We start from the raw sequence: 22,753 nt of genomic DNA on the forward strand, positions 1-22,753 counted from the left end.
TTTTTTACTTATTTTTCTTCTGATAGATTTTTTCCCCCCTCTATCATTTTTTTCCTCTTGGGAACTTTAACATTTACATTGCATTAAGCATCTGCTGTTTATATCAAAAGCTCCCTGAAAATCTCTGCCTTTGTTTATGCCAGTTAATGTTAGGTAATACTTTGTAGTGCAATAAGAAGCAATAAAAAAATCAACAATAAACTGCTGTGTGTCAGTGATTTTTCCTCAGGGTCTGCAACAAGCTATTTGATTTTGATTGAACTAATGGTATATAGATTCAGACCCTTATGCTAGCTCCATAGACTTATGTCCATATATCCTTTCAGTGCATATCTTATGTATAGAAGAATGTTGTCTAGGGTAGTCACTCAGATAATATGGTGATGAGTGGCAAAATAAGAATATGGATAGATAGAAATGTTATTCAAAGAGCCACCAAATAATATGATTATCCTCTGGTGTGAGTTTGCATGCTTACAGTATTTCAAGTAAAGGCATCAGGAGTCCCTTAAAATAGCGGCCTAAATTTTCAAAAGTGACTAATAATTTTGGGTACCTCAGTTATTAGGTGCTGAATTTGAGACAGCTTAAAGGGGCCAGGTTTTCAGAAGGCAGGTATTCAGTAGTTTTGGAAAATCAGGCCTTTCTTTGAAGGGGTATCTCAAGTTGGACACCCAAACTCACTAGTTACTTCTGAGAATGCAGGCCAGTTTGTCCAATTCTTCTAAATTTATTTTTAAAAAAAATTAGAAGTGCTTTTCTGCTGCAGTATTGAAAAAGGATGGATTGATTTTAAATCAAGGCAATTTAAATCACCAAGTGAAAAGCCTCGATTTAAATTGATTTTAATCAACTTTTCCATTTGTACTTGTTACTTTCTAAAGAAAGATGCATTCTCATTAAATCCCATTAAAACATGTTGATTTATAACTAAATAGAGCCTTTACACTAGATTTGGTACATCTTCTTACTACTCAAGAGGGTACAACACTATAACTATATACATTTATTTAAGCAACAATATAGCTTAATATTTTCAGATTTTTATCAATTAATTGCACGTTTTAGTATGTTAGAAAATGGTGAATGATATATTGCTTATTTACTAGATAATTAACTTTTTCCTCATGATTTGTGTGAAGCTGCATTAAGATGGTAACTGGAATTAAATTAAACACGTACAGCATATAGAATTTATTTTTCTTAAATAAGCTCTTAATACAGTGTATGACCTATTTTGCCATATTTATAAAGCTTGTTCTCAAAAGTTAGATTCCCCCCTCCCCCCGATTCTTTCTTTATATAGAAAAGCAGCCTTTAACTCAAAGTTTTTGATAGTGGCTAATAGATTCAGGATATTTATTTTTTATTTAAAGGTTTTGAGAGATTATAATAAGTTTAGGCTTTAATGTATTTTTATTAAATTTTGATTTTATTTTAAACACATTTATTTTAAAAAAGAAAAATAGATTATAATTTACATAATCAAAGAACCCCATTTTAAATAAAAGCAATGTGATTTTTATTTTTTTTAATTGTTCTTTATCCATCCTGTGTTAAAGTCAATTGGAGTCCTTCCATTGACTTTAGAGGGTTTTCAGTTAGGCTCTGGGTGTTTAGAAGAAAGGGGACAACTGAATTATATATATGTTAGACAAACATCTTGTGACAGGATCCCCCCAAGGTGCAGCCTGGGACTGTGGGACCTCTGTGCCCCCTGAACTCTCTCCAGCCTGGGCTGTCTCTCACAATGCCTTGCTAGTGACAAGTGACAAGCAGCAAGCCCCTCCAGGCACAGTGATCACTCAGCACAACAGCATGTGGAGCCCCAGTACACCCAGCTATGTTGCATGAATGCTCCTAGAGCCACTTATGAATCACACAGAGAGGCACCAGCTCCCAGCACCATACCTCAGGAATATACCGTCTTGCACTGCTCAAGGTGGGCAGTGCAAAGTTATTAATTGGTTCACCATTTTATCAATGGAAAGTGGACATACACTAGCCTTTGCAAACCTGAGCAGATTACCAACACTTCAGGCAAACCCAGTGGTAAAGATAAACAGTTAAACAAATTTACTGACTACAAAAGATAGATTTTACAGCTGAGGAATATGGGGGGTTACAGGGTGATCCCCCAAGGTACGGAATGTCACACACCTGTCAAGGATGGTCTGGATACTTAGTCCTGCCTTGAGTGCAGGAGACTGGACTAGAAGACCTCTCGAGGTCCCTCCCAATCCTATGATTCTATGCTTCTATAAGTTGAAAAGTAGAATTGCCTGCTCACAGAGTTTTGTTAGAAGTAAACAAAATGAAAAAATAGAGAGAAATATTTTTTTACTAATTTCTTGGTATAGTCATCTTAAGTATTACTTGTAATTTGCAGTGGGCACAACACTTTCAGCCAGAACTGTGACTTTTTCTAGTTGATGTCCCTTAAAGTGTATGTGGCTCATTAAAAGGTATTCGGCTACAGAGAAGCATCCTCCACCAATTAGCAGTACAAGGGAATGGTTCATATTAATGGGAACTGGGTGGCAGAAATATCTCAACAGAATAAATCCTTGCTGTAAACATTTTTTTTTGACAGCAACCTTCATATAAAACATTACAAGAAGCTTTGAACAGAGAATTAATAAAGTTGTTGATTGCAATGTGTGCAGTTGGCAAAGGGCAAAGCGCAAAGCTATACTTGAGGTTTCATATACCATGACTAGAATAAATTGTTTTTAGTCTCCTTTTTTCTTAGTCACTCATAACTACTATGAGAGAATTGCAATAGATGCTACCAGCAAGTCCCTGAAACTGTAATGCTAAAGAAGACTCCTCCAGGAAAATTAATGAAAACAGAATATTACCAGAATGTAAATTAACTCAAAACAGTTTTAGAGAGTGGGATTTTTCTAGCAAAAGTTATGAATTTCCAGGAAAACATGTGGATAATAAATACATGTGCTATATACCTGATGCTGTGGAAAAAAGACTAGTTTATGACTAAGACATGGGGTACACTGGTGAAGAATATCAGTGCTATTACAAAAGTCAGTGAGATCTAGGGTGATTTGCTAATAGATGCTGGCCACAGAAGTTAAAGCTTTGTGAAAGCAGTTTTACCTTTTACATCCACCTGTTCCAAGATTTCAAAAAAGGTTGAGGAAAGAGTTTGAATAGCTGGTTTGGGGGTTAAGGTTTTACTTCCTGTTGGACATGCACAAGTAGCAGTGTCCCAGAGCTGCCAAATTGACACCAGAGGCTTGAAGTAAATTTGCATCCCAGAGAAAGAGAGCATAGCATCTTGGATAGGTATAGATTTTGTTTTCTCTTACTATTTTTTCACCTTTCCCAGACTGGTAGACCCACCAGTCAGTGTTTGTCTTGTCTCAGGACACCAGCTGTCTTTTATCCCTTCAAAGGTCCGTTGTTTGAAAGTTCCCACCTGAAGCTTTCCTGAGGTTTTGAGCAGGCCTCCTGAACCTAGTCAAACTGGTTTATGTGTTTCTCCAGATGGGGTAGAGGTCATCTTCAGCAGTGGATTACTGGTATTGTCAATCAGAGCTCCAGGCAGTTGGACTCTGTCCACAGCCATTGTTTTGAGTTCCTACAGGATTTAACTCTTAGCTACTTTTTAGTCAGCAGTACAATAACCACCAAACCCACAGAGAGATATATAACAGTAATAAAAATGTATACAAGTATCTCCAATGACTTTCTCATTAGATAAGGAATGTCTTGATGGGGGGAAAGGAGAAGCCGATAGGTTAGTGGAAGAATGCAGGAGACTGACAGAAGAATGGGAGAAAAGTCCCAGATGCAGGGCATTCTTGTTGAGGGGCAGGAATCTTGCTTTCCAGTTAAGCACACCTAGAGTCTGATCCTGCTCCCATTGACTTCAGTTGTGCAGGAATGAGGACCTCATGCTTTCTCAGTTGTGGGTGTCAAGGGATTTGGCATAATTAAATGAGAAAAGTGAAAAAGCACCATTATTTGTTCAGATTAAACCAAAATCAGAGGTGTGTGAGTGTAAGTATCATAGGTAAGGATAAGAATGCAACTTTTAGGGTAGAGGATCTTTAAGACCAGCTTAAATGGTTTAATGTTAAATTGACAGTTTCTATTTTGTATCATGACTATAATCACTAATAAAATTAGGCAATTATATACTAATGTTGAACTCACATAATTATGAAGACAATTAAATATTTGGAAATAAGATTCTGTGGTGTTACATGTAGTTTTTACTGTTAATGCTTTCCATTAGACACTCAGCGAGATGAATGTCAATCAAACACATCCAAATGCTTTCCTTGCGATTGAATAATTGTATTTTTACCATTTGACAGTGCAGTACATTATAGTGTCAAGATCTGGCATCTTTTCTCCTTTATTTCATTTCTGGTGACTTTGTTTTGACTGTATAGTTTTTACCTCTAAGTCATGAATTTAGTCTTTGTGAAGGTTAAGAGGTGGAAGCCCTCTATTATGTCAGTAGAACATAGGATTCTCTGCACTGCTGTATCAGGAAATCTCAAGTAACAGTTTTCTGTTGTATGAGGCTATTATTCTCTGCCACTAATAACAAGCACTTCTATTTCTACAGCAATTTCCACATAATCAAACATTCACAAGTGCTTTACAAAGAATTTAATTAAATAGGTAGTGGAATAACTGGATGTACCATACACAGTAGCTATTATATATTCAGCCGCTCACATTTTGTGGTTAGTACAAAACTGTCTCTAGCAGTACAACATTCGAAAGGTCTTTCTATCAAAACATGGGCATCATCACCTTTTTTTGCTGTTGTGTTAAGTCAAGATAGAACTGTGTCTCACCCTGTTCCTTAAAAAAATACAGAAGGAATCTTAATGGATGGCAACTTCAGCAACACAATATACCTTCCCTAATTTCCTATTTGTGTAATAAGTAAAACCAGATTATTTTGTTGGGACTTGAACCTGAAACACTGTGGCTCCTGAACCAAACGTTTAATTTACTGAATTCCCTGTTATGGATATGGATTCCTTTCTTATGTCACAAGATCAAGCATATACCGGAAGTTTTATTCAAAGACAATGGCCATGTGAGTAGCAATAACAAAATCTACAGAATCAAGATCTCCCATTGCAAAATATCACTTATCCATTGGCACTCAGATTTTTGACAGAATAGTCTAGTTATATAACAGCAATTGCAAACCACCAAGAGGGGGAAGACAATTAAAGAGGTCCTTCATTTTGTGGAGGTGAATATTTTCAGGGCCTGATTCAGAGCTCATCAAAACCAATGGGAGTCTTTCCGTTGACTTCAGTGTGCATTGGATCCAATCCCTCTCAGACCTGCTCTACACTAGGGGGGAGGATCGACCTAAGATATGCAACTTCAGCTACGAGAGTAGCGAAGTCGATGTATTTAGGTCTAGTTACCACGGCGTGTGCATGGTGTTGAGTCGACTGCTGCCGCTCCCCCGTCAACTCCGCTTGCGCCTCGCGTGGCGGGGGAATACTGGAGTAGATGGGAGAGCACTCTGGGATCGATTTTATTGTGTCTACACTAGACGCGATAAATTGATCCCCAATAGATCGATCACTACCCGCCGATTTGTTAGGAAAAACGTGAATGTTTCCAAGCACTGAGGTGAACCCTATGATAGGTTAGATGTTTACTACCATGTCCATGGGCTTTGAAAGACTCCTGAAATTACCCATATTAGGATTCATAGATTCTAGGACTGGAAGGGACCTCGAGAGGTCATCGAGTCCAGTCCCCCGCCCGCATGGCAGGACCAAATACTATCTAGACCATCCCTGATAGACATTTATCTAACCTACTCTTAAATATCCAATAGAGATGGAGATTCCACAACCTCCCTAGGCAATTTATTCCAGTATTTAACCACCCTAACAGTTAGGAACTTTTTCCTAATGTCCAACCTAAACCTCCCTTGCTGCAGTTTAAGCCCATTGCTTCTTGTTCTATCCTTAGAGGCTAAGTTGAACAAGTTTTCTCCCTCCTCCTTATGACACCCTTTTAGATACCTGAAAACTGCTATCATGTCCCCTCTCAGTCTTCTCTTTTCCAAATTAAACAAACCCAATTCTTTCAGCCTTCCTTCATAGGTCATGATCTCAAGATCTTTAATCATTCTTGTTGCTCTTCTCTGGACCCTCTCCAATTTCTCCACATCTTTCTTGAAATGCGGTGCCCAGAACTGGACACAATACTCCAGCTGAGGCCTAACCAGAGCAGAGTAGAGTGGAAGAATGACTTCTCGTGACTTGCTCACAACACACCTGTTAATACGTCCCAGAATCATGTTTGCTTTTTTTGCAACAGCATCACACTGTTGACTCATATTTAGCTTGTGGTCCACTATAACCCCTAGATCCCTTTCTGCTGTACTCCTTCCTAGACAGTCTCTTCCCATTCTGTATATGTGAAACTGATTTTTTCTTCCTAAGTGTAGCACTTTGCATTTGTCTTTGTTAAACTTCATCCTGTTTAACTCAGACCATTTCTCCAATTTGTCCAGATCATTTTGAATTATGACCCTGTCCTCCAAAGCAGTTGCAATCCCTCCCAGTTTGGTATCATCCGCAAACTTAATAAGTGTACTTTCTATGCCAATATCTAAGTTGTTAATGAAGATATTGAACAGAGCCGGTCCCAAAACAGACCCCTGCGGATCCCCACTTGTTATGCCTTTCCAGCAGGATTGGGAACCATTAATAACAACTCTCTGAGTACGGTTATCCAGCCAGTTATGCACCCACCTTATAGTAGCCCCATCTAAATTGTATTTACCTAGTTTATTGATAAGAATATCATGCGAGACTGTATCAAATGCCTTACTAAAGTCTAGGTATACCACATCCACAGCTTCTCCCTTATCCACAAGACTCGTTATCCTATCAAAGAAAGCTATCAGATTGGTTTGACACGATTTGTTCTTTACAAATCCATGCTGGCTATTCCCTATCACCTTACCACCTTCCAAGTGTTTGCAGATGATTTCCTTAATTACTTGCTCCATTATCTTCCCTGGCACAGAAGTTAAACTAACTGGTCTGTAGTTTCCTGGGTTGTTTTTATTTCCCTTTTTATAGATGGGCACTATATTTGCCCTTTTCCAGTCTTCTGGAATCTCTCCCGTCTCCCACGGATGGGAGGAAGGACACAGATGCACCCAAGAGCATTAACATAGCAATATTTTTGGAAACTAGCGTGGCCCCCAGGCACTCTATGTTATGTTAACACTTTGTCAGTCCCATAAAGCACTTATGCGCATGCTTAACTTTTAACATGCGAGTAGTTTGAGGCTTCATAAATGCTTTGGTGTCCTGTCATTAACAATCTACCTGCTAACTGTTAGCAAGGCAGTTAGTTCTCCAATAGATTGGGAGGGTCTGGAAGTCAATGCTAGTTTTGCTATTGACTTCAGTGAGGCCTGGATATCACCACTCTCACTGGGATCTCACCCAGGATCTTTTGTTTCTCTGTTTTGGCTCAATTGTTTGTACCTGTAATTAAAAAAAACATTATTCTTATTCCTTCATTGCATGATGGCCAGAGATTTGTCATTTCTCATGTCAGTTATAACGAACTGCAGTGATTCCAAACGATCTGTATACTTCAAAATGTTTCAAACAATGTTATTTTGAAGTTACTATAGCAGCTAGGTCTAGGAGTATTGAGTCACACTTTTTTGTTTGTTTAATGGTAGATCTTTTGTTATTAGAATAGCTACTTCTACATACCGGTGAAGTTTCTGTGTGACCTGGTGCCTGGGATAGACAACACTGAGAATGCCACACTCAGGGCAGACTGCAAGAAATAGGGCATACATCCCCAAAACTGATGTTTACTCTATAATTAGGGTCACCAAACCCATAACAAAAGAGCTTCTGCAGTGCCACACTGGTTAAACAGAAGCCAAACACAGTCCTCTTTAGGCATTCCAGCCCTTGGCTCCCATCCAGATGACCCATCTAATATAGTAATATAGAACCCATTTCACCAGGTTCTTACTGATCCCAAAGGCTCAGACACTTACCCCAGATCAGTATGTATTTCAGATTTTATCAAATATCACACTGTTAGCCAATCCTTAGTAAACTAACTAAAGATTTATTAATAAAAGAAAAGAAGAGAGTTATAAATGGTTAATAGGTCATATACATACAAATGGTTACCAAGTCCTTGTATCAGATTTGTAGCAGTGATGGAATAGACTGCTGATTTGCAAAAATCTCTCTGCTAACTTCCCCAGAAGATTGGAAAATCCCTAGTTCATAGTTCAAGATGCTCCTTTTAGCTGTAAATCCATAGTCCAGAGAATTAGAGCAAGAAACAGGCAAAATGGAGATGCTCAGGTGTCTTTTATATCCTCTATCATGTGCCTGGAAATATACTGTCTCAAACAAAGCCCACAGCCCAGGTGCCTGGGAAGTTACTGGCTCAACATGGTTTGTTGAATTGCAGGGAGTGGCCATTGAACCCCTGCCTGTTTGAGGCATCCTCAGGAAGAGATATCTGGATAGGATGAGTTTCTTCAATGGCCCATTATGAGATTGGCGCGTCCTTGATGTGCCATCAACAAATAGCTGTCTAGCCCTAATGTAAATTCTATCTGGGGTGTATCAGCCAGGATCAAACATGTTTTAGATACAAGTACGTTGCCAATATTCATAACTTCAAATACAAAGATGACACGTGCCTATAAACAAGATAATCATACTTAGCAAATCGTAACTTTTCCATTGATACCTTACATATTCTGTGCAAGATTTGTTGCAGTTGTAGAACAGTGGTAATATCAAAGCTATAAATGGTCATCTTTAATCACACAGCATCACATCCTGACTCTGCAATTCCAATACTTCTAGCTATTTTGAATATTGAAGTAGCTACTGGCATCTGCTCCTGCTCCCAAGGACAGTGACTATTTTGACTTCAATGGAGGCAAGCCTGAGCATTACTTTATGATCACCTGGGTGTGGAGCTACTTGGGACTGGCACATGCCAAAGTTCTAAATTCATACAGTGTTTCTTCGATCTCTGAAGTGAGACTCCCACTGGTGGCCCATTTTCTTGGCCTATTGTACCACATATTACTGTGTGCTTCCTATACCTGAAATAAGCAACCTTGGGAAATGTATATCTTACGGTTGATAGAATTATTGTTAGCCATATAGTACTTTTATTCTGCTGGGTAGAGAAGCCAAGTAAGTCATCCTCCAGTAAACCCAGGTTTATTCCCATCCATAAGGCAAGTTACATTACTTTTTACCTTTTTACAGTAAAATCTCTGTCAAGTTTGAGTGTACCTTGCATTCTCCTCTGCCCACTTGTTGAGCCCAGATACTATTGGGAGAAGTCCCCTGCCCTCTTTCTGCTGTCTGCATAAAGACTGGCCCCATTCTCATCTTTATGTTTTGTCAGCCTTTGAGTCATTATGGAATAGTCCAGTGGTTTCAGGAATCCTAGGAAGAGAAATAGGGAAAGATACATTTGAGAAATTGTCAGAATTCTTTCTTCCCTCAGAGCATGTCTGCCGGTAATACTACTCACAGAATGGGGCTTCAATGTACCGTACCTTCTATTTTAAGAATTTAATTTGAATGGTCACCTGTCATCTTGAAGGTAGTTATTGTGAAGTATTACTTCAGCACTTCCCTGGATGTCACCCATTGCCTTTACTGACATGCATCTTTGATATACAAGATGTCCCCGACTAAGTCAATGTCATTAAGGAATAAAATTCATTTTGTATTTGGTAGAGGTCTGTGTTATTGTTTTGTGTAATGCACCTTGGGCATGTAAGGCATGTATGGAATTAAATTCATATAAATAAATAAGCAATAGAGGGGATATTTTAAAAGGTAAATAATATATATAAAATCTACTCCCATTAAAAATCCAATAATTGACTGTGTTACAAGGTGGAAATCATAAAATATGAGAGAACAAATAATGAAGTAAGAACGAAAGAAAACAATGCTTATTAAAATGATTTTTATAGATAATATTGTAAGGGGAGAACTCAAATGAACAGCTTACTTTTTACACAGATGTTATTAAGAAAAACACTCCTAATAATGGTTTATAGCTTTTACTTACAATAACTTTAGAGCATAATAGCTTCCACAAGCAAGTTAAAACACATTTTGTTCTGTTTCTAGATCTATTAGCTGTGCCTAAGCATCCATATGCTGCTATGGAGAACTGGGGACTAAGTGTTTTTGTGGAGCAAAGAATACTGCTAGATCCAAGCATTTCTTCTATATCCTACTTACTGGATGTCACCATGGTTATTGTACATGAACTATGCCACCAGGTATGAGACATGCAACCAGTTATGAGAACTTGGTACAAGCCTGAGAGAGCAAATGTATTCTGTTTCAAAGCTGATATTCTTACACAAATAATTGCACACATTTGTTATAGCTATATTGAAAATAACTTGGAGACCTGTAAGATATGTCACTAAAATGCAGAAATCTAGAAAAATCAGATACAATGCAAAAGAGCAAATGAGTGGGAATGAATAAACTTTCTAACGTTGAGTTTAGGTTGTGAATGCTGCCACCCACTAGCCTCCCTGCATTCTGTGTTCAACCAATATTGTAGCAAACTTGTCCCTTTCCTCTGATTATTATGATGGTGCTGTGTGTATATAAATGGTAACTACATTGATAGCCGTATAAAATGATTTATTACAGCACTGTAGCAGATTTAGGTTGAGTTGATGTTCATGTCAAAATTTGCTTTGGCTGAAATCATTTTGATAGTCCCCTTTTCCCAACACACACATACTTAAGAAGCAGTATTTTTTTATTCTGCCACTGACCCTCTTTCACAAATGATGGATATTTTGTCTCTGTGTGTATTGAAACTCTCGTATAAATTAGGAAACTTTGCAATAAACCCATATTACAATTTATTTCGCATTTCTCTTTTCCATCTTCTTATCTCAAACTAAGCACATTACGAGTGTTCAGTAATATTGAGTTGCATGCAAATGTTATTAAAGAACTGTGCTACAGGGACAGGAAACCCTTTCTTGCACTGGTAACAGGCATAATAATAGCCTCTGGGTTAAAATGAATGAAATCCTACTGTGTAATCAGCGTGGCTTACATCTGTGACTTTACACAGGATCTTTTAAAAAGCAGTGCACATTCTTAGTACTTTTTCAAAATAAAAAATAACATTGAAATAGTAACTTTCTAATGCGTATTCTGATAGGTAAACCTGGAAATTATAATGTTTAATTCATATTCATGTTTCACATTGAAAGTGTAGGTAAAAATTGAGTCCTCAACTAAAACATGATATGCTTCTTGGAGCTTGTTGCTGATATAATCTCAGTATGATCCTTTACTTTGTAACAAATTCTTTATTAGATAGTACAATAAAGCAGTAGACAATAGACTGTAAAAATCATAGAACCTTAGAAATTAGGGATAAAAAATACATATCGGGTCATCTAGTCTATCCCATCTTTTAATGTAGGATCCCTCTCTATGGTACATTTTCTAATGCTTTTTCTAGTATTGTTTTAAATGTTTGAAATTACAGAGTTCCCATCACTGCCCTGGGATACTAGTCTACAATTCAATAAATCTCAGTGTTGTATGTTATTCCCGTATAGTTAGCTTAAATTTTCCTTTTTCTTAAATTCTTCTAATTACTTCTAGTTTTCCCTTGTGCCACTTTAGATAGTTTGCTCTCTTTCCAAGCTGATCCATACTTAACATGTTTGTGGTAAATTATCATATCAACAATTTGCCAAGTTTATTGGCCTGATTCTCATTTACACTAATGCCAGCGGGGTGAAAACTGCATTTGTTTACTTTAAGGCCCGCTTACATTGCCAGAGTGCGGTGAAGATGGCCTTAGTGCAAATGAGAACGAGCCTCTATATGTATTTAGCTCTTTTACTGTTTCCTTATAAGTCTTTCCCTCCAGCCCACATCATTGTTTGTCGTTTTATTATAGTGGTGCCCAGAGGCACCATTGTACAAACACACAATAAGAGAGAGTTTCCCACAGAGCTTACAGTCTAAATAGACAAAACAGAAAAAAGGAAGTATTATTTCTGTTCTGTAGATGAGTAACTGAGGCACAGAGAGTATGATTTGCCTAAATTCAGTACCTTAACCATAAGACCATCTGTGCTGAGATTATTTATTCTACCATTTTTCTTCAGCTGCTTCATTTTGGTTTTATCTTAGTGTAATCCTTCTGCCAGGTGGAGCAGCAGCAGCAAGTGCTGAGTTCAATAGATAGGGGTTCCTCTTTTACAATACAAAACAGAACCGGACTGTGTTCCCACCCTGTAATCTGGGAAAACTCAACACCACCCTGGAGTGACTCTAAGAGGTGATACTTTCCCAGTCACAAGCATTGACTCAGTGTATAATAAAAGGAAATGTTTATTAAAAAGGGAAAGGGAATCCAGCATTCATTTGGGAAAACACCACTACCAGATTCAAAAGCATGAAAACTTAAGCAAACATGCACTCCACATTATGTTGGTCAGTGTCCTCTGCCTAAGTTTCCCACCTTGCGGTGTGAAAGTCTGAACAAATGTCCCTTTCACACACCACTCCTCTCTTTTCCTCCACTGCACCCCACTCACAGTTGGTTGAGAGTTCAGAGGTGCATTCACATGAGTCCACCTTCCAACCCTGCAAAAGGGGACACGAACTGCCGCTGTTATCTCTGCCACCAGTGGCTGACTGCTACCACCTCTGTTGCTATCTCTGCCAGAACACATCTCTGCCACTACTATCATTGCTGCTGCGTGCCTCTCACTGCCTCCTTTGCAGTGCCGTGTTCGGAGGTCCCCTCACTTAACTGAGCTCTTAGTGATTTCACTGGGTAACAGGGAACTTCTGTTCTGCTGCCTCTTCATTTTTTTCCTCACTGAAACACTGTCACCAGTGATTTCAGCTCTGGTAATCACTGAACAGAAACAAGGACTCTGAATTGTATCCAATCAGCTCACCTTTAAACACTGGAGAGGGATGGGTCAAATGGTGTATAGGACTCTTTAGGCAGCATCCACATCAATAGGTGGGAACACTCATACCCATCCCCTCTCATCTTCAGTGAGATCTCTACCCCCTCCTTAGCAAGTGAGGTTCAATTTAGAGTGACCCCCTCAGTCAGTTCTTCTGCTCTTAGTTATACAATAAGGATAACATTTCATTACCCCTGCATTCAGTGCTAAAGTGAATTGTAACCCAAAACCAGCCCAAACTGACCATTTTGGCAAAGCATGTCTGTCGGCTGAACACCTAGGCAGAGTAGGTATGTCTATGCAATAAGATCTGCTCCTAAAGTCTTTTCCCCCAATGCATCACTAGATGTCAGAGGAGAGCTCATTCAGACCTGCTTATGTTAGTATAGTCTTAGGCCCCGCAGAGCACTCTACACAGCTCCAGATGGCACACAGTCGACGCAGAAGCTGCAAAATACCCTTTGGCCTACATGAAGGTGTTCTTCAACTGAGTGCTGTTAATAATTCATTGCCTTTCACAGTTTTTATTTTGAGTTAGTTCTCATCCCCATTTTGCAGATAGGATACCTGAGAGGAAGCACAACCTTACCTCTGGCAGACATAGTAAAAGCCACATCTCTGATGTGGCAGACATAAGTCTCATCCACTTAGCCACTTTGCCTTACAGAGTGGATGTGCCAGATCTGTGTGCTTGGCTGTGCCGTTTATAGCTACTAGACCACACTCACCCCCAGAAGTAGGAATCCTGATCCCCAGCATTCAAAATATTTTTCTACCTCTTAGGTAAGCCACTGGGAAAGTAAGCTCTATGTCATCCTCTAATGGCTGGGTTGCATAGAGGTTAACAAACCATTGCTGTCACCAGATTTGTGCTTCAGAGCTAAAGGTCCTGTGTTAAAATCCTGCTGATAACCTACACTGAAAGGTGGCAGGGGTAAACATGATGGAAGTTACCCTTTTCAGTTTTCTGTTTTCAAAAAGCTAAGCAAATGCATTTAAAAAAAATCTCTTAAAAGAATGTGAAGATTACAAACTAAGCACTCAAAAATTAGGAAATGCTAGAATTAAAATTGTCTAAGCAACTTTAGTTGGTCCTCTTGTGTGTTTATACACATCTTTAATTATGTGTCCTCACACTGTGCTGTCCTACAGGACCCCGACATCATTCAGTTTTGGGGATGGACAGTGAATTGAGGCAGAGGGTTTTTAAAAAAAATGTTTCCTTGTGTTTAGGGCACTGGACTGTGATCCAGGAGAATTCACTCTATTTCTGTGCTCTGCCATTGGCTTCTGTGTGTTGCTTGGCAAAACTGTCATAATACGTATGCATTAGGGGAGCTGATTAAGATTCCGTGGGTAACTTCAATTCTGGCATTTCCTAACTTTTGATTCTTTGACATTTCAAATTTCCTGTTCTTTTAACATATTTTTGTATATAATTAAATAAAAACTTAACAACAAGTGGAAAAATACAGAATATTTCCACACAAAAGCATCTGCTCCAGATCCAAACAAATCCATCATCTGAGAAAGAATCATACTGATCACAGGTCATGCATGAACAGGAAAATAATCAATAGCACAGATATTGATATCAACTTAAGTTAGTTGCCCACCATCACATGCAAATATAATATTATTAAAGAAGTTCAAACAGGGTAGGTGATCCATAATATTTAAATGTTACAGATCGGTCAGAACTGCACCCTTTGTATAGAAGAAAATCAGTTGAATTCAAGAAACGTAATATCTGATGACAATTGATCAAAATGATCAAATACAAAACAGAATATATAATAACTGAATAATTTAAACAGAAACATGTATCAGAGGAAGGAAAGCAAAAAATAAAATCCCCAAACCACTGTGAATGTTCAATAATCATCAAGGAAAAAGAGAAAAGAAGGTATGCTTCCAGTACACATGTAAGAAGTACACAGAGCCTTCCCCACCCTTATTAAATATATCCTCAGCACTTTTCTTATCTCAACCAGTACATACTAATCTTTTCCTCCAAAAGCCCCACAAATAATAATCTTCATTCAATTCAAGCAGTGGCAATATTCTAATAAAAAAATTAAATTGCCTCCCTCTGATTAAATCTCATTCTATCTTTGTTTCTCCTCCTCATTTCAATTTAAAAATCTGTTCAGTACCCACAAGCTGTAGGATGCTAATAGGATAATGTTTTCCTGTCAGACATCTAACAACTGGAAAAGTAATATCACCTTCCTACATTTGTGTTTATTAATTGGTGTTTTTAGAGGTCTAGCAATCTTTCTGACATTTGACAATCGACAAGAATGTTTAAGAAAATACACTGTGATTCATATAAATATAACATGCTATTTTCATGCCTATAGAAATATTTCTTTATTGGATGATCAAAACTGAGTACCTGTAATCCTGTTATTGCAATTATTACTTGATAAACTGGAAAAACTCCCAGGAGTAAGATTGGGTAAAAAATGAGATGCTATATCATGATTAATAATATTTTGAATATATTAGAAAATATGTTTCTGCTTTATATATACTTTTACTTTTACTTTATATATACTTTAAACTAATCTAGTCTAATCAATAACATCCCAATGTTTCTAAAATTTATTAATTCTTCCTGAATTATAAGAAAATGTGTTAACAAATGGTATTTCAGTATTACAACTTTAACCCTAGGGTTTTTTAAACACAATCTCCTTGCCTAGTTCTAATACTTGTTTCGTATTTGCTGAATAGTCTTATCATAACCCATAAATATAAACCTATCACACATTATTTTATCCTTTTTCATCATAAATTATTTGTGGTCAAAATATATTCCCTCTCCACAGTTTGGGAGTATGTTATGTGTGCATATGGATTTCCAGTGTGTTTTTTATCTATCTTTTAAATTGTAAGTTCTTTTGGACAGGGACTGCCTTATTGGTCTTGTAGAGAGTTAAGCATATTGTTGGCATTTATGTAAATAATAACAAGAGTCATTGATCAGTGGGTTTCCGTTAACTGTTCTCTTACTTTTTATGCCAACTGAGAGTGAAATTATCATCAAGATCACTTTTGTCAACCCCATCTGCAGTTCTCTTCCTAGATCTTCATTACATTTATCTTCACTCATTCAGGTACTAGCTCTTGGCTGCTGAAGCCCAATACTGCCAATCTGATAATGTTAACCTCTCTTTGGTATGCACTTTGGTACTGCCTCCCTTGTTCACTGCACCCACAATCTCCAGTCACAGCACTTATACCTGTCTCTATTCCATCACCATTCCTTTTTCATGAATAGTGATGCACAAATGTAAGGCAGCTCATTCATACCCCAGTGAGAGTTTCCAAACAAACCCATAATTATGGGAGCAAATAGATCACTGCCCAATTATTATTTTTTTTCATACACTCACCATTCTAATTGCAGCATCAGTAGCTGATTCTGTAATCTCACATGAATCATTCTCTCTCTAGAATATCCATTTGCTGTTCTGTCTCTGTTTATTTTAATAGTTTGTGACCACATGCAAAGTTCAAAATTATTTCATGTTAGCTTCACCTCATTTTCTAATTGCATAAAAAAACTACCAGTGATGTTTACACATACAGACTTTGGTTATTCATTCAGAAAAAAAAAACACTTCAGAGACATTGAGATATATTTTCAAAGTAGTGCACAATGATTTACTCATTCAACTCCCATTAACATCAGTGGGTATCACACAGTCAAATACTCATGCACCATTGTAAAAATGGGCTCCCAATGTTATTCCAGTGAACAAACTTGATCTGAATAGACCGTCCTTACAGAAAGCGAAAAAGGCTAAAACTTGGGAGATGTAGGTTCTGTTCCTAATTTTCCAGAGACATCTTGTACAACCTACTACAAGACACTTAATGTTCCTCATCTGATACTTACCTAACTCACAGGTAAAGCTTAATTCATTGGTATTTTGTAAAACATTTAGAGATCTTTGTATGGAAGGTTTGATATAAGTGTAAAATATTGTCATTATTATTAATAATAAACCTAGTAATGGTTGTTTTGTGTACAAATCACACATATATAAACAACATTTTATGTTGTTTGATTGGACTTTCCTTGTAGTGGTTTGGTGACCTTGTGACTCCAGTATGGTGGGAAGATGTATGGCTAAAAGAAGGTTTTGCTCACTATTTTGAATTTGTTGGGACAGACTACCTCTACCCAGGCTGGAATATGGTAAGTTCATGTTATTTCATTAGTTTGGAAACTCCACTGAAAGGTTGTTTTCCTGTTATACTCCTGCTTATGTTACAGTCAGGGTCTGCTGAAGAATATCAAATGGTGCGAGCAAGTATCTGATGTCCAATAAAGCAAAATCAGTGGGTGTGAAATCATTTGACAGCATTCCAAGAGTGTAATCTGCCATTTATTACAAAATGAATAAGGTCTTGTGTATCATAACCAAATGTTAAAATAACTGCCACTTTTCCATTCAAAGACATTTCATACTAGAGTAGTAGTGACTGAACACCAACCATTTCTGAAAACTGTATATTAATGAAAAAAGATCTCGATAGTGTTTTCTGAGGTTCTCAGAACATTGCATTTTTAGTTGTAACAATATAAATAGAGAAGGAAGATTCAGGTAAGCCATACAGTGAAACTGAATATATTACTGCAATATTATGCTTTTTTCTAAATTATCTGTTATGGTATTGTTGTTTTGGGCATCTAGCATTCTATATTAATCTATATACTGAGGGCTGTGGAGCATAGTTTGTCATATGCAGTCATATAGCTGTAGTTATAGGATCAACTTCTATCTTCTGAAACGTGTGCAGCAACCATTGGCCCACTGGTGAAAGAGCCAGGAAGTACAAGTTGGGTCATCCCTTTTGAGTCCCTCTGTTTGCAGATCAAGTGCCTAGGTCATTCCAACTTATATCTTATTTTATTCTTGAATATCAGAAGGTGTAATACCTTGACCACTTAAATAGTAAGGAAAGATAAAAGTTAGTGAGAGTTACAAGCATAAAAGAGACACCTTCCTTGTGAGCATGTCCAGGGTGTCTGTTTATTTTGTAATGTCCCAAGAATGAATTATTTTATTCTTTATAATCTTGCCTCTCTTTTGAGCTGATAGTATTAGGTATCATTATGTGACAGTTTTTTATATATAGCTTGTAGGATAAAGATTTTTAAACTTAGATTTAGTAATTTGAATGTTTTCATTAAACTCATGCACATTAACTTCTGAAATTGTTTTGCCACTTCTTGAATTTAGCGCCATAGCTTTAGTCCACTCATTTTTTGTGAAGTAAATCCAAGATGTAATAATTAAGAATTAAATAAACTACAAACTCTTAAATAATTGTACAAGGGAACTCTCTGGGTTTAGGGACATTTCTGTTTGAAGTCTGATTTCTTTATTCTGTGCCATGTTTAATTTGTTTTGGTGTAACATTTCTGATTTATAATTGCATTATGAAAAAAGCAAAATAAATCTATACCTGAACTGACATCTGCTCACATAGGTAAGCTTGTTGGGTTCACCTAGCTTTGGGTGTAATAAAACTCATTCTCTTCCTCTTTTTGAAGAACACATATTGAATTACAATATAATCAGTCTAATTATAAATGCAATGGAATCTGGCAGCTCTTGATGATTTTAGCAGAGGGAAATGTCATAGACTACAATGTTCATACACTGGTTTTTATCTTTGAATCATCATAGTCATTTGTTCGCCACATAATCACTTTAACAAATCCAGACTAACTTTGCTTTAGAAGTCATCTTGAATGGAGAATATTTTTTGAGAATTCCTGTGGAGTGAATGTAATGTTCAGTGTTATGCAAATGACATACTGGAGAACCAAAAGGTATGTGGGTTGAACAAAGTATGACAGTTAAACCTAGGAAATCAGAAACATGCAGTGCATGAATTAGAATTAATAACAGAAAAATGGCTGTGCCTGGAAAATATCTATCTGTCAAGTTATTTTAAATGAAAAAGGAGAGTTGACATAAACTTTTCATGAGGCTTCTGATATCATTAGCCTTAGATACCAAAATAACCATACTGACATCTAAATAGTTAGAAAACTGGTGGCAAGATAGAACACATGACAAGTTAAACAGTACAGCATCCTAGTGTGGTGTTTTTTACAGACTACAGTGGGAATTAATAATTTGATGTTTCATTCTTTTTATAAAGATGGTAGGACTAACAAGCAAAAGTTGGCTACAGCTATCAGATTTTGGCATTCTGGTTATTTTTTTGTTATCAGTGAAGAGTACATGTGCTACTAAGATTATTCTGACATCTAAAAAGACTAAGCAACAAATAGAAGCAATTAGCAAAAGAAAAACTACTCGAAACAACTCCATTTATTCAAAAGGGAAGGAGTACACATTACAAGCTACATGAAATCAGTTGCAACACCAAGAACCTTTAGCATTATTTCTCATAATGATGTTACTTAAATAACCAGAGCAACAACATAGGCGGCTGCATACTGCTGCTTCAACAGTAATTCAGACCTATGAAATACGCATAAAAGGTTCCACTGAATATGATCACACAAGGCTTTGAAAATGATTTGCATCAGGAAAGCCAAAAATAATATAATAAAATCCAATCTCTTCCCAAAGAATGGGGAAAGGTAGAAAGTTGACCTGCTTTTACAATTTTAAAATTTTACTCTTGTAATCCTCCTCTGATCCTCAAACCTTGGGGATTGAAGTATCAAATACTACTCCCTTCCAGTTTGTTACAGAATATGCTATCATATCTCTTTTTGGACTGGTCTAGGCATCAGTAAAAGACTAAGGCTGGTACATTTTGTTAAGATAGCCTTAGCAATGGTATGCATTAACACTCTCTACTGCTCAGCCCTCAGTTAACATAGGAAAACAAAGAATTTTTATAGGAAATAACTTACACTTTTTAAATTTACAATTAGTAGCCAATTTCTAATATGACTTGTCATCCCAGGGGTTAAAAACAGTGAACCAAATCAATCTTCCAGTGCTGCCATATTTCCTGTCTATCTTATAAAGCTTTTCAAGCAGAAGCCCTCTCCTACTTATATGTTTGCAAAGATACCTCAAAATGAAATGATGCCTGAGACATATTTCATCACCCTTCTATTAAAAATTAAAAAGTGCTAAATCAGAGCTTAAATCTTATATGTCTCTTGTAATACTAAATCATTGCTATATTTCTTGAATTCAAATGTAATCTCATCATCCCATGTATCAGATGGGCTTCAAGGCAGGAAGGTAAGTCTTAGCTTTAGGAGAAAAAAATACATTGTTGTATATCATCAGTCATTCATGGACCAACAGCATAAAGTCTCCACCTATAAAGAAATCTCTCAGTCAAGTTCCATATACAAGGTCTGAGTCCATTCCTTCACTTTTGCTTCCTTATACTTAACGGTATACAGCCATAGTCCTGCCCTACTCCTTCTCTTTCTTACTCTACTACTATCTGTCCTTCTAGACCCAAGATCAAAGAGAAGACAGATGAAAGGAAAGAAGAAGGAAACAGAATTGAAGAGGGGGAAAGGATAAGAAGATCTTGCAAAAGCAAGAAGATGGGCAAAGAGCCCTTTGCTTCTTTCAGAGATCTATATGGGGAGACGCCTAAGGAGCCAGCTGGGTCACCAGTCTTTATAGGCTCTGAGATTGGATTTGTCAGTCCATCTTGTTACAGACCTGGCTGAGTCCCCCTAGTTGATGGTCACCAGTCTGTAGTAATTGGCCCCAACCTGGGGATACCACATGCTTCCAAGCCAGCTGGGTCTAGGTGGAATCCAGGTGCCATTTCTAGCTCTGGGCCTCTAAGGCACACTCCTTGGAAGCAGACCTCTTTTCTGGCCCCCTTCCTTGGAACTCTACAGTCCAACTGTCCTTGTCCCTAAAACAGGTGTTTTCACATCTTAAGCCTCTCCAGCCACTTATGCATGTCCCTCTCCCTTTCCCACCTGTCCCTACCAAGCTCCACCTTGCTATAGAGTGCTTTGGTTTATAGTTTAACTCCTTGGGGACCATGTGTCAAGTAAAGTAAAGAAACAGGCTTTGTATAGGCGTTCCTAAACCTGCAGTAACTTTTACTCTCAAAGCATAGAAGAATTATAGTTCTTTAGGAAAACAACAAAACGCTCTCTGCTCTCTACCCTGATGTCTGATGATGGTCTGCCATTGAGAAAAAGGGAGCCTGGAGCAGATCCTTTCCTTAAATAAGGTTTCTTCCCCTTTTGTTCAGGTGACCAACTGCTCAGCTTTAGAACTCCCATCAGGTGGTAGGAAGTCCCAGCCCACTTGGAGTCCAAACTGGGCAAATCAGTTTCCTTCAGCCTGGCCACTCTCTATGGCAAAATCATTGTCCTAGGGGTAGACCTCTGATTGGAAAATGGTCACAGTTAATGAGTCTTGTGTTACCCCTGCAGGGAGGTGTCAGGCATTACAACCAGCTGCTCTTGGTCTGTCCTTGACATATCTTGGCAGTTAAAATTACATAAATGGACGCAGAAATATTCCAGTCCATCACACTATTTCCCTTTCTGCCCATGGAGTGGTGCCTTTCGCATGGTTTAGAACCCATAATCCTTATAGACTGCAAGATGTATAGAAGTTTGCCTGCCTTACTGTGTCACTCCCCACCCCAATTTAAATTTAAATTTTAAATTTAAAGAGCAATCTCCTATTGCTCTCTGGAATCAGGCAGCACAGTTCCTGTCCACTTCTGCAGCTAGTCAGCCAGCCTACAATAGCAGACCTCTTCCTTCTCTGCTTCCACACTGGCCCCAGTGGCTGTAGTAAATTCGAGCCACCATGTCCTTCCTGCTGAGCGCTTAACCACTCAAGACATCTAGTAGAGTGGTGAGAACTTTCATTTCCCAGGACTGACTTCAGGCTACTCTGGATGATCTCTTTCAGGTTCTGCCTCTTCCCCATACTTTGAATTGGTCTACTCTTCACTTTCTGAGGCATGTCACATCCTGTGTGGACCTGGCCCCCTGGAAACGACTCTCTTCCTTGTCTCCTCCTGTACAATCTTCCTTAGTGTGGTGGGCCTACTTGCTTTACATTTATAGTGGATCTGGCTTTCCATCTTCTCCTCCCATGACTGTCACCGCAGAGGCCCTCTCTCATGCTGAAGAGTCTACTGAGAGCCTTTCTATTAATCTCTGGGAGGGGCTTTTCTTAAACTCCTGTCCTGCAAGGTGCTTTCTTGGTCATGCTAATGGCAAACAGGCAGATCAGGGAGCTGAGCATCCTCATTATCAGCTCCAATACCTTCAGTTCTTTTCTAAGAAGTGAATTTTAGCCTCCCGCTGGGTATTATTCCTAAGGTAAACACTGAGTTTCATATTAATTAACCCGTTATTCTTCCCATTTTCTGCTGCTAACCCTTTCTGCCCCAAGATATTGCATTTTGAAATTTTGTTTAATCTCATTCTTGAATGTCCAGAAAGTTGAAACAATGACTTCTGTGATTTTAGGACTGTTATAAGAGGAAAACTGCCACTAACATAACTACCATCTGGGCCAGTATATGAAATTCCTAAAGACTAAATTTGTTGCCATTTCATGATCAGTGAGAGGTGAGCCTCTCATATTAGAGGCAAACAAGGCAGTACCAGCTGTATTTGATCGTATCCTGGTGGCTTCTTCTGTCATAAACTCCAACAAGTGACATCAGAAGGTCAACCTACCCCTGCTGGGGGTAGTAGATGTAGGTGTC

At 37.9% G+C, this 22,753-nt stretch overlaps 1 protein-coding gene across 2 annotated transcripts in view; it reads left to right on the forward strand.

The window, feature by feature from the left end:
* The window catches only part of TRHDE (thyrotropin releasing hormone degrading enzyme), a 302,627-nt gene that overhangs the window by 135,364 nt on the left and 144,510 nt on the right, over positions 1 to 22,753 (forward strand). For both annotated transcript variants that reach the window (XR_004645855.1, XM_034771582.1), the window contains exons 4-5: positions 10,182 to 10,336; positions 17,124 to 17,237. Coding sequence is in view for 1 of the 2 variants with exons in the window: in XM_034771582.1 (XP_034627473.1) it covers positions 10,182 to 10,336; positions 17,124 to 17,237 (269 nt within the window). In the remaining variant the exon portion in view is untranslated. The remainder of the gene's footprint in view (positions 1 to 10,181; positions 10,337 to 17,123; positions 17,238 to 22,753) is intronic.

This window comes from Trachemys scripta, chromosome 1, assembly GCF_013100865.1.
Source record: "Trachemys scripta elegans isolate TJP31775 chromosome 1, CAS_Tse_1.0, whole genome shotgun sequence".
In the NCBI taxonomy this organism is placed as follows: Eukaryota; Metazoa; Chordata; order Testudines; family Emydidae; genus Trachemys; species Trachemys scripta.